This window comes from Lepidochelys olivacea (genome assembly GCF_965140295.1).
Source record: "Lepidochelys olivacea isolate rLepOli2 genome assembly, chromosome: 3".
Taxonomy (NCBI): Eukaryota; Metazoa; Chordata; order Testudines; family Cheloniidae; genus Lepidochelys; species Lepidochelys olivacea.
The window spans coordinates 66,987,501-67,004,047 of record NC_140413.1 but is presented as its reverse complement, the minus strand read 5'-3'; the positions used below and the strand labels follow the sequence as shown (position 1 = coordinate 67,004,047).

At 45.7% G+C, this 16,547-nt stretch overlaps 1 protein-coding gene across 7 annotated transcripts in view; it reads left to right on the top strand.

Annotated features, from left to right (window-relative positions):
* SYNCRIP (synaptotagmin binding cytoplasmic RNA interacting protein) overlaps positions 1 to 16,547 on the top strand; it is a 38,689-nt gene that overhangs the window by 13,170 nt on the left and 8,972 nt on the right. For all 7 annotated transcript variants that reach the window (XM_084624071.1, XM_084624070.1, XM_084624069.1 and 4 more), the window contains 2 exons: positions 5,283 to 5,432; positions 13,659 to 13,780. In XM_084624071.1, coding sequence (XP_084480197.1) covers positions 5,283 to 5,432; positions 13,659 to 13,780 — 272 coding nt within the window. The remainder of the gene's footprint in view (positions 1 to 5,282; positions 5,433 to 13,658; positions 13,781 to 16,547) is intronic.

The window sequence follows — 16,547 nt, the reverse complement described above, 5'->3', positions numbered from 1 at the left end:
AAAGGAATTAGTGGGACTGTTTGGATCAGCCCGTAAAACTGAATTTATTTAAATACGGAACTTCATATCTGTACTACTTCAAGGAACATAAACCTGAATTTTCTTAAATCCTTGTCAGAATCCAAGAAGCTATAATTTCACAAATCAAACGATTACTTCTCTTAGACATTATTTCAGTTGTGGTGGTGGGGTGTTTTTCTTTCAGACCCCCTGAAACAGTAGTGGCAACATTCTGGAGTGCAAAGTTCACATAGCTTAAGTTCTTCATACCAAAACACTAAGTTTGGGGAGCATTTTTAATAACAAGAGAATAGTTCTTTGTTGTGACTTATATTTTGCCACAGCAGAAGCAGATGAATTGATTCATACCTGAAAACTTCTGTTCTCAGATGTTGCCCAGTCCTGTCTCTTTTTGGTTCTGTTGCCTAGCCACTAGCACAGTTCCCCCTAGACAGCCCTTTTCTGAGTTACTTTTTCTCTCTATCTCATCTGCCTTTCCTCTGACCTGAGATGGTTGACTGACTAGTAGGTGTCCCTAGTTTGATGAACTTGGTAAGATGTCTTGGATGGGGTCTCCTCTTTGGTGAGCCAAATAGGGTTCATCTTATGAAATAGCTGTTTTTCTAGCAGAAGGATAGAATCTCTTAGGTGTGGGCTACACTGGGGGGGGTGGGGGTGGTGCGAACTAAGATATGCAATCTTAGTTCGACTTCCCTGGCTGTCCTCATGGCGGTGAGTTGACCGCGGCGGCTCCCCCGTCGACTCCGCTTGCTCCTCCTGCCAAGGTGGAGTACAGGCATCATTTCGGGGATTGATTTTATCGCATCTAGATGAGACATGATAAATCGATTTCCCCAATAGATCGATCAGAAGACGTACCCTTACTGTTTTGCCTGTCAGTTTTAATCCCCCTTTGCTTTGTTGCCCAGTGTTGTAGTCACTCAACAGCAGGGAGTGTGCCGAGTCTTTCAGATAGTTTGCCTACAAAATGGCACTTCCTCTGTAGTGCAGCTTCTCCCTGTGATCCAGGAGATTGATCACGAGAGGAGCCCTGATCCATCTAACTTTTTCTTTGACCATTGGTGAGGGACTCCTGCTGTTGAAAATGATCAGATGAGTAGGAAGTGAAGGGAGCATGGATAGGAAGAAAACACTGGGTAGTAGGCTTCTGGGGCAGAGCTGTGGAGGTGGGGAACATGAGAGCTAGGAAGCAATGCTTCCTGGTTCCCTGCCCCGCTCCACAAAAGTGATTTTGAACAAACTAAAAACACTTTAAATGCTGAATGGGGCAGGGGGATAGTAGGGCATTGAAAGGACCAAGGGAAAGAGCATGGAAAAGATGTAAGGGATCAGGAATGCCATAGACTTAGTGCAGTGGACCAAGAGACGTGTGAATGGAGATTCCAAATTAAACTGCAGGAAAGGGAGACTGCTTGATGGAGAGGACTGAGGAAAGTAGAGAGAGGGGGTTGGCTCAGATCTGAAGGCTATAGAGAGATGTAGAGGATGCAGGGTGGGAGGATGATTGAGGGAGTGGTTTTTCCCATGTGTGAAAGACTTAAACTTTAAGAAATTAAAGATGGAGAAAAGGCTTTTCCTCCACTCCCTTTCCTGCCCAAATCCCAAACAGCTATAATTCTTTCCTTACACTACACCACATGCAGATATATGGAACTCTGAAGGAGGGGAACTACTCTATAGTAGGCCTCAGAACATCTGCCAGAGCAGGCATGCCCTTCTGTAAACTTATCCACAGACCCACTTAAGTTTTGATGCTCTTTAAAAGGTCTGGGGTTCCATCTGCCGCCTGCGCTGCCGGTCTGGGATCCCGGCTGCCGGCCCCTGCCAGCTGGGGCCCCAGCCGCTGGCACCGCTCAGCACGCTGCCAGTCTGGGGTTCCATCGGGGGGGCCCCTGTAAATGTAAAATTTATTACTGGCACGTGAAACCTTAAATTAATGAAGACATGGCACGCTACTTCTCAAAGATTGCCAACCCCTGGCTTATCTAAACATACAGCACTGCAGTGGCATAGTTGCACCAGTGCCACTGTAGCACTTAGTGAAGACGCTACCTACACTGTCTACATAGTTTTGTCTACACCAAGAGTATGGCATAACTGCTCAGGAGTGTGGATTTTCCATATACCTGAGTGACTTGATTGTACCGACATAGGTTTGTAATGTAGGCTAGGCCTCGGAGTGCTGTACATATGTGTACAGTTCCTACAAATCATGGAAACGGCAAGGTAAGACCAGGTTAACCTTATGCCTGAAGTGGTTTAAAATAGAGGAAGGGTAAATTGAGGTTGTAAGTTTGAGAAGTTAGACTTGTGCTCTGTGGAGGCTTGCTTGTTAGTAATCTGTGTGAATGGTTGATAAGGCATATGAATTGAGGATTGTGTGGTTATTATTTCCTTAACTGGAAAATTCCTAGATTTTTCAGTACTGCATTAATGATAAACATTTCTTTAAGTTAACGTTTTTTAGCATAGTAATGGTTTTGGCATTCAGCATCCTGAGATACCATAGTCCAGGGAAAATTCAAGAGGCAATTCAGTAGTTACTGTCGAATGGACCTTGCAAAGCACAATCAAGGCTGGCAATTTAAGCAGCCAGTTAACCTGAGTGGTGTCTTTGAAATCTTGGACACGGTCACGTGGCTGCGGGTACGTGGCTCATAACTTAACTATTATTTCATTATGTCCAAACTAAAAGGGGACTTTATTTTTTCTCTCCCATTTCAACCCAAAGGGGGAAGGCATGTCATCTGAGAAGACTGTCTTGTCTTGGCTTCCTTATGCTTAAACTGACCTGTTCATTAGTGCAGTAGTTCTCGACCTTTCCAGACTACTGTACCCCTTTCCGAAGTCTGATTTGTCTTGAGTACCCCAGGTTTCACCTCACTTAAACTACTTGCTTACAAAATCAGACATAAAAATACAAAAGTGTCACAGCACACTACTACTGAAAAATTGCTTGCTTTCTCATTTTTACCATATAATTATAAAATCGATTGGAATATAAATATTGTACCTACATTTCAGTGTACAGTATATATAGCAGTATAAAACAGTCATGAAATTTTAGTTTGTACTGGCTTCACTAGTCCTTTTTTATGTAACCTGTTGTAAAACTAGGCAAATATCTAGATAATATACCCCCTAGAAGACGGCTGCATACCCCCAGCATACATGTACCCCTGGTTGAGAACCACTGTATTAGTGTACGACCTTTCCAGAGATCAAGCTTGTTGATTAGATACATAGTGCACAGTTTGACCAGGTCTGAGGCATTAGAGAATAGAATCTGTCTGTACTGGAGAAGGTTTAAACCAGTCATTTCCCTGCAGTTAATTAAAAATTGTCTAGAATCAATACATGCTTTAGTTCTTTCTTTGGAGAGGCAACAATTGATGTAATGTCCACCTGAGATTGGAAGGGTGGGCATTGGGGTTGCCAGTGGACTGTAAAGCTTGTCTGCTAAGTCCTCTGCTATTCACCATTTCTAATAATAAACGACAAGGGGATGGTCAATTAAATTGGATGGCAACAAATTTAAAACTTAAATCCTTTTTTACGAGTCAGAATTAGACTCTGAAATTCATTGCCACAAAAGATCATCGAGGCAAAGAGTTTATCGGGATTATAAAAGGACTCGGACACTTACATGTATAGGAGGACTATCCAGAGGAGTTAAGGTTTAAAAAACGGTTTTGGAAGAGACAAGCTCTTGGAGTCAGGGCATAAGGCAGACTCTAATGTGGGTTAAAAAAACTTCTTTGGAAGTAGGTTATTCTGTTGCCTACGATGGGTTTTTTGCTCTTTCCTCTGTGCCTGTTGCTATTTGGCCATTGTTGAAGACAGGACACTAGACTAGATGGACCACTGGTCTGATCCAGTATTGTAATTCGTGTGTTCCTCTGCCTCCTCCCTCATCCCCCATAGCTCCTATACACTTTCTCTGCAGGCCTTTAGCCAAGGATTCTTCTATAGATCCCTGTCTGAGTCGGCAGTTTCTGCCCATCCATGCTCCCCCCTCCCCCAAGATATTGCTTCTTAATATACTGCACATAAGCACACAGGTTATGCCATATTTCATCCTGATAAGCCGCTTGTGGGTTCAGAACGAGAGAATCTGGTGCTGGCTGGTGCTACTGCAACAGGAGTAAAGCTGATGGCTGTGTTCCTCACAATCCCATACCCTGCTCTCCTTGGTCCCACCATCTGCTCTGGAGGGGCCATAGGAAGGGGGAGATGGTAGCTAAGCATGACCACCAGCTGCACTCTCCGTGCCGTATTTTCACTAGTTAAAAGTCTATGGATCACTGAGTGGTGCAACCTGAGCCAGTAAACTACTGGGAAGAGGGCTGGGGCAGAAAGTGTGATCTTAGCTATTGATCTGCAACTGGATTTTTTGATAGAAAACTTGTGGACTGAGCTGAGGAGCATTTGTGGGCAGGGGAATAGAGACTGTGGTCTGGCATTACTAATAAGGGGTATGGTGGGATGGAGAATATGCTCAGCTGCAAGCAAAAGATGCTTGCTTTATTTGACAGATCTTTCTTTGGCAGGTGTCAAGGTTGATAGCCCACAGATTAGTACATCCGCTCTAGGGCTGCAAGGGCATATCTTAAACCAATTTGAGGGTGGCTTGTGTGGATGCTCTTGGTGCTTCATTGAGTACTGCACAACATAGCTGGCTGACTGCTCTAATATAGACAAGCCCTTACGTAACTTTCTCCCATACTAGATAAGATTGCTAAGCCTCAAGCTTTGCATTTCAGGTTGCCCTCTTACTGTTCTGTATTTCCTTTTATCATAGACAGTAAAAGTGTATTCTAGCCAACAATACTGTATTTGATGTGGTATCTTCAAGGCGCTTGAAGGTAGAGGCAAAATTGGCTAAGCAAAGAAGGCATGCTGAGTGATTAGCTATTACAGTGATGGGTGCTTAAACGTTATTTTGAATAGTTAACGTCTACATATAACTATCCTTAGCTGCTAACTTTACTTTTTGAAATGATTAAAAAAGGTTCCTTTGAGGTAAAACTTACTGATTGACTGTTTTCAGAAACAACGCTGATTAGAGTGATTGTTCAGTAATATTAAATCATTTTATCCAACTGTCAAGTCAGCAAACTGATTTTTCAAACTTGTTGCAGAATGTTGCATGTTGCATATAAATAGAATGAATTGATACTAGCTGTAGCTCTAACATTTTGTGAAATTAATTATATTAGGCAAAACTTGTATATTGAAACATGATTTTTGTTGTCTTTTAGGTGAAAGTGTTGTTTGTACGTAACCTTGCCAATACTGTAACAGAGGAGATTCTAGAAAAGGCCTTCAGTCAATTTGGAAAATTAGAGCGAGTGAAGAAACTAAAAGATTATGCTTTCATTCATTTTGATGAACGGGATGGTGCTGTAAAGGTAGGTTAAAAGGACCTTAACTTTATGTGCATAAAAGTTGTTATGACCAAATTTAAATTTTAAAAATTGGATACTTTTGGGGGGAAAGCGGAATTTATGTGAAGCATTAAATTGTTAACTAGTAACAGCATAAAGTGAAGTTACATGTTGGGCCTTTCCATAGGATGTTCTACACTATCTGAATTCAGGGAAGGAGAATGCTTCATGTAAATTGCTGTTAATATTGGTGACTATTATCTATTGAAAATAGAAGGTTCTGTTTTAAGCTAATGGCCTTCTGTGAAAACAGTGACTGGGATGCCAGAACTTTCATCCACTTATCAAATATAAGGAAGTTCCTTTGGGATTAAAAGACCAATTTTGCTACCTGAGAATCTTGGTAGAAAATTTTGTTAGTAATGTAACCACTGAAACACAAAACAAACTTCCTAGGAGCAGAGTTAACCATTTGCTTTTTTGCTGACAGAGATATCCTACTGAGTGATTACTCCCTCCTCTCCTCCCTTCTTCCTTGTGATATACTCTCTCTCCCAAGGAGAAATTCAGGGATAACTCCTTTGTTTCATCCCTTTGCTTTGTGTTTCTTCCTCATTTGGTTTTGGTAGAATGACTGGCAGTATTTGTTCACATACCAGATTTCTACACCTTTGGGTGAAATATGCACATAGGTTTGCAACTTTCCCCACTTGTCCAGATAGCTTGGTGAAAAAGCTTGGGTGAATGGAGTAAGAATCCCTACCGTACAGGCATACTCTGCAGGCTGGGTCTCCTTTGGAGTCCAAAGGATCGTTGAAAGTGGTAGGATCTCTGATCCCCCTCTTTTGAAACTCCATTTCCAAACATTTGGTGAGAAACTTTCATTGTATGGATAGAATGACAGTATCCACTTCTGTTACGTGAGGCTGAGAAGCAGATTTCCTTTTGCACCTAATCAGTAAGGAAAAGTTTATAAAGAGAAAACAAAAGAGCAAAAATGTTTTTTGCGTAATTGCTCATGTCCATTCCAAAAGGTGTGTGCACGCATTGTGTGCACGATTGTTGGAAAGTTTTACCCTAGCAGTACCTGTTGGGTCAGCTGTGGAGCCCCCTTGAGTGGTGCCTTTATAGCAGTGTATATAGGTTCCTGCTGACCCCCTGCCTGCTCAGTTCCTTCTTACCGCAAGTGATGGTCATTGGAGCAACTTGTCTCTTGCTTTGCAAGTGTTTCCTCGTGTCTTTCTGTGTATATAGTTGTTTTTCACTAGTTAGTTTTATTAGTAGGTTTAAGTTGGGAGGGGTTCCCCTCCCCCGATATTTTTCCCTGTCACTGAGGCATGCTGCAACCCCAGGGGTTTAAGCCATGCGAAAGGTGCGGTAAGCCTGTGCCCAAAGGGGATCCGCATGCTGCTTGTCTGAAGTGCTTAGGAGAGGGCCATATGCAAGACAAGTGCACCATTTGCAGAGGATTCAAGCCCAGAACTGAGAGAGAGACACTGTTGCCTCAGACTCCTCTTAATGGAGTCTGAGCTTCGGCCTCAACCGGCTCAAGAGTCTGCACTGGGAGCCTTGGTGCATAGCACACCGGCCTTGATGCAGGACACCTCAGCACTGAGGAAGGACTCTCGTAAGTAGCATTGACACCGCTCCCCCGCATGGAAGGCCGGCTCATCGGTGTGGCACCGTTCACAATCCCTGGTGCCGCACAAGAAGAAGGCGGCAGGGGAGCGGCCCAGCTCCACCAAGAATAGTAGGCAGGACTCCAGCGCGGTGCGTCCTGTGTTAGGAAACCAGAAGGCTGGCCCGTCAGTCCCAGCACCATCAACCCCAACCTTGAGGGCAGGTCCGTTGAGTCCAGTGTCCATGGACTCCCTGGTCTGGGAAGTGTTGGAGGGGGACCTGGACCTCCCCTCCACACCAGATACTTTCGAGGCTGTGCAGGACTTAATTGCTGTGGCTGCACGGTCCCCAGCCTCTCGTTCCCATGTACCAGCTCCAGTATCATAGAATCCTAGAATATCAGGGTTGGAAGGGACCTCAGGAGGTCATCTAGTCCAACCCCCCTACTCAAAGCAGAATCAATCCCCAGTTTTTGCCCCAGATCCCTAAATGGCTCCCTCAAGGATTGATCTCCCAATTGGCCTGGGTTTAGCAGGCCAATACTGAAACCACTGAGCTATCCCTCCGCGAGGCGGGGCAGGCCCAGGCAGTGGCACCATCTGCAGCATGCCCACCATGGTGCGGCACCATTCTTCATCACTGCAGCACCGCTCCCCAGCACTGTAGGGATCCGCTCCTCTCTGGTCAGGTTGGACTGCACATTGGAGTCTGAGGCAGAGTTGTCAGTGTCCAGATGCAGCCAGTACTGCTGGAGATTCCGGCACCGGTCTCTGCATCGCGGGGTGCAGGAACCCTCGGTACTGATGGTGTCCTGGCCTCTTCAGCGGAAGGAACCAGTACAATGGCCCTTTTGGACACCTTGGGCCTACCACCAGGGCCAAGGGCAGGGCTCCAGGGCAGCATTGGTGATCTCTGCTGCCTGTGCCCCATGTTCTGTGAAGTCCATTGCCCCTGACCAATGCAGGACTCCCGAGGACCCACTGCGGAGCTCAGACCCTGGGCCTTCTGCGCCGAGCGCAAGGTCAGAGCCGCCTATGCCGACAGCCCCCCTCTGCTAGTGGTTGCATCGGTGGATGTTCCTGAGGTCACCAGGGAACCAGAGAGGCAAGAGGACCCTGTCCCACCTTGAGCCACCTCATCCTCCTCACCGTACGAGGCAGTGGCGGGCACTACAGAGTCCCTTCTGCGATGGACATGAAAGCCCACCAAGACCTCCTCAGGAGGGTGGCCCAGACCCTTAACATGGCCACGGAGGAGGTGGTGGAAGACTCAGACCCCATGGTGGACATACTTACCCCAGAGGGTCCTTCTAGAGTGGCACTGCCGCTTATTTAGACTATCCAGACCACCAATAAGGTGCTCTGGTAAATCCCAGCTTCTGTACCACCAACGTCCAGGGGTGTAGAGAGGCATTACTTTGTCCTGCAAATGGGGTACGAGCACCTCTTCACCCACCCCCAACCCAGGGCATTGCTGGTTGATGCAGCAAACCACAAAGAGCGGCTGGGGCAGCCGGGGCCCACCCCTAAAAATAAGGAAGCTAAGAAGCTGGACCTCTTCGGTCGAAAGGTATACTTGACTGGGGTGCTCCAGCTTGAACCTCCAATCAGCAGGCGGTACTTAACTACTGTGCATACAACTCCTGGAACACCCTCTCCAAGTTCCGGGAACTGCTCCCATTGGACTCATGACAGGAGTTTGTGGCAGTCATAGAAGAAGGCAGGGTGGTGCCTAGAACCTCCCTCCAGGCAGCTTTGGACTTCGCCAATTCGGTGGCGCGAACCATGGCCAAGGCCATCACCGTGAGGCGTACCTCATGCCTGCAGGCTTCTGGATTCCCGGTGGAGGTCTAGAATACTTTGCAGGGCTGTTTGCGGACAAAACAGACTCCAGGTTGCACAGTCTCAAGGACTCATGTGCAATCCTCAAACACGGCACCCCAGAGAAAACCCTTTACGCCTCAGCCTCCTTCACGATTCTGTCTGGGCCCCCACCTAAGCAGGACTATAGCCGGAGGAGGGGCAAAAACAACAGGAGATATCCCCCGCGGTCCTCCTCAGTCCAGGGTCAAGGCTCCTCCAAGCAGCCCCCTGCTTCGAAGCCAAACTTTTGAAGGTGCGCCGGGGGGTGGAGCACCAACCCAGATCCCGGATCCTTGCCTTCCCTTTGTGAACAGTCTGTCCTACTTCTGCCGTGCCTGGGCCCAGGTTACTTCAGATTGCTGGGTCCTGAGCATGGTAGGGGTCGGATATTCTATCCAGTCTGCCCCTACCTGCGTTCCCCATCCCTCTTCAGGGACCCCTCTCACGAGTCACGAGTAACTCCTGCTACAGGAGGTGCAATCACTCCTCACACTGGGGGCAATAGAAGAGGTTCCTCAGGAGTTCAGGGTCAGGGGGTTCTACTCCTGATATTTTCTCATCCTCAAAGCCAAGGGTGGACTCAGGTCTATCCTGGATCTGCAAAACCTCAGCAAGTTCATAAGGAAGCTGAAGTTTCATATGGTCTCTCTGGCCACCGTCATTCCTTAGAATCACAGAATATCAGGGTTGGAAGGAACCTCAGGAGGTCATCTAGTCCAAGCCCCTGCTCAAAGCAGGACCAGTCCCCAATTTTTGCCCCAGATCCCTAAATGGCCCCCTCAAGGATTGAACTCTCAACCCTGGGTTTAGCAGGCCAATGCTCAAACCACGGAGCTATCCCCCGCCCCCCCCCACACACAAAGTTCCATCCTGCTGTAGATCAAAGCCCACTATGGAACTTTTAGCACATGGCAGGTGCACAGCAGACTACAGCGCTGTAGATCTACACCCCAGCTTCCCACCTATCAACTTTTCATATAAACAAGCCCTTTGTCTCCCTTCAAAGCTTTGTCATGGCATGTTCCAGTTTAGCGAAGGAGATCTAGTGACACTGCCTGAGGTATTATTGTTACAGGCATGTTTTTATACCTCAGTCCCCCTTTGGTCATAAGAGAACAGCTGTAATCATGGGGAAATACTTCTGTTAGAGAACTCACTACAGTTATTCAGATACATAGAAGTTTAACCCTACTAAAAAAATCCTTCTCTGTCCACTGAGATTGGAATGTTGGTAGTAAAGGTGCTTTAGAATGGGATAAATTTCTAAATGTATCAGAAGACAAGGGAGCACTCACAGCTACAGGACATAATGGGACTTGGAAGGCCCTGAACTCTATTTCTGCAGAGAAATCTTCCCTCTACACTGGAAATGTGCTCTGTAATGAAGACAATGACAAATTAATAACGGATACCGTGTTCTTGTATCAAGCCTTTCATCAGAGGACTCTCAAAGTGCTGTATAAGTCCAGTATCCCAACATTCCTATGAGGTAAAGTGAGGCTCAGTGATTTCCCTGGATCCGGGGGACTGGTACTCCACCCTCAATTTGAAGGACGTGTACTTTCATATATCGATTATCCCAGCACACAGGAGATTCCTGAGATTCGTAGTTAACGGCCTACACTACCAGTTCACCGTACTACCGTTCGGACTTTCAGCAGCCCTGCATGTGTTCAGAAAGTGCATGGCAGTTGTGGCAGCCTCCCTGCACAAACTCCAGGTACAGGTCTTCCCTTACCTGGACGACTGGCTCATCGAAGGCAATTCCCGAGTGCAAGTGCTGGAGCACGTGGCCCACGCATGAACCACTTTCAGCAGGCTAGGGCTCATGTGCCCAAGTCTACGCTGGTCCCAACCCAGAAAATAAGAGTTAATCGGGGCTCTCCTGGACTCCACTCAGGACAGAGCCTTCCTTCTCACGTCTTGGTTCCAAAGATTCAAGGGCATCCTCGATAGCCTCCACGGGTTCCCAACCACCACGGTCAGAAACTGCATGAAGCTTCTTGGGCACCTGGCAGCCTGCACGTATGTAGTGCAGCATGCCAAGTTGTGCCTTTGCCCGCTCCAGGCTTGATTGACGAGCGTATACAGACCCAGCCGGGACTCTCTGGACAGACTAGTTACCCTCCTGCCCAAGATTCTCGAGTCCCTCAGGTGGTCTGTGTGGAAGTGCCCTTCGCCAAACTTCAGTCCTTATTGTTGCTGGTCACTGACGCATCAGAGACAGGCTGGGGAGTGCACCTGGGCAGTATCAGAATTCAAGGCCTGTGGTTACAACCAGCACTATCGCTGCACATCAATGTCAGAGAGCTGAGAGCGGTTCGCCTGGCTTGCCAGATGTTCCAGGCCCACCTGCAGGGAAAGTGTGTCAAGTTATGCCAGACAACACCACAGCCATGTTCTGTATAAACAAACAGAGTGGTGCTCGCTCCTCTCCCCTGTGCCAGGAATCTCTCCGGTTCTGCATCGCACATTATATCCAGCTACATGCCTCATACCTACCGGGGGCACAGTACGAACCATCTCAGCTGCTCATTCAACACTCACAATAGGTCACTCAGAGTGGACATCGCCCTTTCGATCGTCCACAGGTGGGGCTATCCCCTCGTGGACCTGTTCACGATGCAGAACAACAGGAAGTACAACCTATTCTGCTCCTTTCATAACCACAACTATGGCTCCATAGTGGATGCCTTTCATCTACCATGGAGGACTCACCTGCTATGTGTTCCTGCCCTTCCAACTCATACACAAAGTCCTCCTCAAGATCAGCAGGACAGGGCTTCAGTCATCCTCATAGGACCTGCATGGCCATGACAGTACTGGTTCACCACGTTGCTGAACCTATCAGTGACCAGGCCAGTGGCCCTCCCCATGCTTCCAGATGTCCATCATGGCAGACTACAACATCCCAACCTGGAGTCCCTCCTCTACATGGCATGAAAACTCCATGGCTAAACCAACTTGAGCTCCAGTGTTCAGACTGTTAGGGAAGTTCTGTTGGGAAGCAGGAAACCCTCTACTCACGCAACATACCTGGCAAAGTGGAAGCTTTTCACCATTTGGTCCCTATAGAAAGGTTTCTCCAAACCCCCCCAACACGCCTCTATTCCCTTTTGTGCTTGACTGCCTCTTGTACCTGAAGCAACAGGGGCTGGCTATACCTTCTATTAAGGTGCACCTGGCGGCCATCTCGGCCTTCCACCTGGGCATAGGGAGCAGGTCAATCTTTAGCAATCCCCCGGTGGGATGGTTTCTTAAGGACTTAGATAGGGTTTATCCTGAGGTGAGGCAGCCTGTTCCCCAGTGGGATCTTCACCTGGTTTTTTCCAGACTTTATGGGCCCCCTTTCAGGCTACTGGCGACCTGCCCTTATCCTATCTCTCCTGGAAGGTGGCTTTTCTGGTGGCCATAACCTCAGTCAGAAGGATCCCCGAGCTCAGAGCACTTACTTACGAGCCTCCCTACATGGTCTTTTACAAAGACAAGGTGTAGCTATGCTCACACCCAGGGTTCCTACCTAAGGTTGTCTTGTATTTTCATGTGAATCAGGACATATTCCTACTGGTATTCTTTCCTAAGCCTCATGCCAGCAACAAAGAACGAGCACTCCATTCCCTAGACGTCAGGTGTGCCCTAGCCTTCTATACTGAACGCACTAAGCTGTTTCATAAGTCACCACAGCTCTTTATTGCAATCGCCGAGAGGATGAAGAGGTTCCCCGTCTGGTCCCAGGGTATTCCATCGTGGATTATGTCCTGCATCAGAACGTGCTACGACTTAGCTAAAATTCCAGCCCCGCCGTTAACAGCACACTCCACAAGAGCGCAGGCATCATCCACCGCATTCCTTGCGCAGGTCACTGTCTGACATATGTCTTCCATCCACACGTTTACGTTGCACTACACCATCACCCAACAGGCGAGGGATGATGTACCCTTCAGCAAGGCAGTACTACCATCAGTAACTCGGTGAACTCTGACCCCTCTCCGTCTAAACTACTTGGGAGTCATCTTTTGGAATGGACATGAGCAATCGCTCAAAGAAGAAAAGACGGTTACCTACCTTTTGTAACTGTTCTTCGAGATATGGTGCTTATGTCCATTCCAAATCCCGCCCATCTCCCCTCTGTCGGAGTATTCCAGCAAGAAGGAACTGAGCAGGCAGCCAGTTGGCAAGGACCTATATACACTGCCATAAAGGCGCCAGTCCAGGGGGCTCCACACCCTGATGGGTACCTCTAGGGTAAAACCTTCTGACAATCGAGCACACGGTGTGTGCACACACCTTTTGGAATGGACATGAGCAACGCATCTCGAAGAATAATTATTACAAAAGGTAGGTAACAGTCTTTTTTTTAAATCCACAAGATTGGTCTCTTGTTCTAGGAGCAGAGCATTTCTTTGTATACAAGTATTTTTCACTTGAATCTAACTAAGCTTTACTGCTACCCATTGTTGTAAATATGATTCTTAATGAGATCCCAGAGCTGAATTGTAGTACACTATTTGCAGAGATTGCAATAGTATGTCCACAATTGTAAGTGGAAGAAATTTTTTTACCGGTAAAGGATATCTTGGTTTTGAAAATCAGGCTTTAGTAATTATTTGAAACCCCAAGAGTAATCTGCAGTGTGACTTCCAGATACACAATCATGGCTAGTTCTGGGTGATACCATTAGAAAAAAACCCTTTATTCTTTTTCTGCCCCTTAAAATATGCCCTGAATGCCCTTAAAAGTATATCTAAAATCTGGTTACTTCCTTCAGGCAATGGAAGAAATGAATGGCAAAGATTTAGAGGGAGAAAATATTGAAATTGTGTTTGCTAAGCCACCAGATCAAAAAAGAAAAGAACGGAAAGCTCAGAGACAAGCGGCTAAAAATCAAATGTAAGTATAAGTTCATGCACATTGTGTATTGATTTCTGTCACACACACGTGCTTTTTTTTACAAAAACCATAGCATGGGGGTTAAGTAGCAAGTATGATGAAGTGTATTAGTGTCTTAAATTTCACTTCCATAGGTGTAGGATGCATTTGAGTAGTTATTATATGGAGGAATTACTGGTATATCACAGTAGTGCCCAAAGGCCAGCCTCAGTCATGATTGGGATCACATTTTGCCAAGTGCTGTACAAACCCAAATGAAAATAAAACTGCTGCCCTGGAGAGTTTACAGCCTAAATTGAGTAGTGGCTGAACTGGATGCATGTCCAGTTATCCAGGTCAAATTTGAAGATCATGGGAGCAAATTGGGAGAGATGAGCTGGTCATCTTCTAAAGAGCCACATACCTTTGTACTGTCAGGTGCACCCACGTGAGATGCATGCTCATCTGAGCAAACTTTGAAGCAGTACTATGGTGCCTACATGTAAATTGTTGGTGTGATTGCTCTGTCCAACAACATTTTTGCCACTTCAGTGATGATCAGTAAGCTTGCGAAGATTTTAAAAACGAAAGTGAAGATTTTGCAGAACAAAAAATGAGTAGCTTGCCACTATAGCCTTTAATGCTTTCATATATTTTCTGCTTGGGTTTAAATTGGATATCCTGCAGTTTTCTTCACTCCCACCCTGCATTTCCAAAAACACCTATGTTGCTGCTTGACATCCAAGAAGACGGAATGGCTAGGTGAAACAGAATAATACTAATCTTTAGATGGTGACATTGTGCACAACTGGAATTGTTTAAGATTGCCTTGCTTGCCATTGTTATTTACTGCCCCAAAGCTCTCGCTGGCCCTGCTGTTCCTTTCCCTGGTCATGTTAGCCATAGGCTTCACTATTCTCTTTTGGACTCTATTCTTCTTGTCAAGTATTTTTCTGCTTCACTTACATTTTTCAGTTAGGCAAACCAACTTCCTTTGTCCCTCCTGTATGCCATGTCTCAGATGCAGCCATAAGAATACCTGTTTGTGAAGTACAGTTTAGAGTACTATGGCAAGTTACATGAACATATTTTTACAGTAGAGGCAGTTGCCTGCATGTCTCTATTTTGTTGATACTTATTTGACATTCTGTTCTCTCTCTCTCCCTCCCTCCTCCCCCCCCACCCCCTTCGGCTTTAACTGGTGTCAAAAGGAAAAAAGGTTCCCAAAGTGGAATGGGCCAACAGTCTCTTTTTAGTCCTGTATCTAGACTCTGATAGTGCCCTGTACCTCATTCTATAGAGGAAAAAGGCACCTGATCAATTATACAATACTGTACTCCTCTTCCTCCTCCTCTCCCCCACCCCCCCCTCTTTGGGAGAGAGGAGTGGATTCTTGTGTAACTAGCTGGTCATCAGAGTATTCTCTAAAGCTTAACTATTACATCAGCAGTACTTTTTGTTTAGGGTAACTGCCTGTATATTTATTAAATATCTGAAACTTATTGCCTCTAGTGTACAGCAACAAATTTCCCTGTTGATCTCATACTGCATAAAATTATTTCATTGTATAATCTATTGTGTAACTATGCCAATTCATTTATTTTATGTGCCTCTGTTAATCTGGTGATCCTGTGCTAAACAATTCCAGTCTCTCTCCTATTTTGAATAAAAGCGGTGATAGGCGCCTTGTTCAGTCCCTCTTTCAGATCCATTCATAAGAGTAACTCTTAGATATCTATCATTCCTCTTTGATCTGGCAAGCTAACTAAAATACCACTACGAAGGCAGACAAGCAGTTCTGTTCAATGACTTATTCTGGGCATATTTGAATTTTAAATGTGCTACTTGTTGAATTGCAAGGGTTTTTAATTTCTTTAGGATTCAAAAAGATGAAGGGGCAGGGGAGTATATAGCTATAAAGTGTGTGTGGTTAGTGTTTGTTACTTGAAAGAAGCTGGCTGTGATTCTCAGATCTTAAGGAGACATTTTGTAAATGTAGTACAGATTAGTTTTAAATAACCATGTACTTTTCCCCTCTTATGTACTTCTACTTAATCTAAATTGTAATGTATGAATTCAAATGTTCCATCTGCTTATGAAACCAGATCTTAAGTTTAAGAACTACTATTGTAATGACTAGGCAAGGTCTGCTGGATTGGTGCTCCCTTATTTTGAACCTCCTGCAAAAATCAATCTGTGTTAAGATTGAAGAGAGAGGGCAACATTCCTTGACACTGAAGTAATCAGGAGAATGGAAATCAAGTGGTTGTAATGCTACAGTGGGTATAATATACTAGAAAAATTACATTTTTATAAAGGTGTCTTAAAGCCATTTTTTACGAAGTGCGAAGTCATCACACAAAGATTATGGTGACATTTTTTCATTGCATGTATAAAAAGTATAGATATTCATTTATAGGATGTGGACTTTCTTATGATGTTATCTATATTATAAAATTCCAGGCATGTCATGTTACACTCTGAAGCCTAAAATATGTGTACTGTCAGTGTGAAGTAATAGGCACAGCTACGAGCATGGTCTTTTTATTCAGAGTATCTCGAGGTTGAAACATTGCTGGGTTTTGTGGTCTGTCCAGTTCTTAAGTTCAGTCATTTTGGCTTGACTTAAATTATACTCATGTGATGTGCAGCTACTGTAAAGCATGTATCTCAGCCATTCCAAGAGTTCTGGACCCTGTGATATCAGCGGTCACCCTGCCATTCACCACCATTGCTCTACAGCTAACTTGCATGCAGCAGTTTCATTGTTTGTATGAAGGAGACTGTG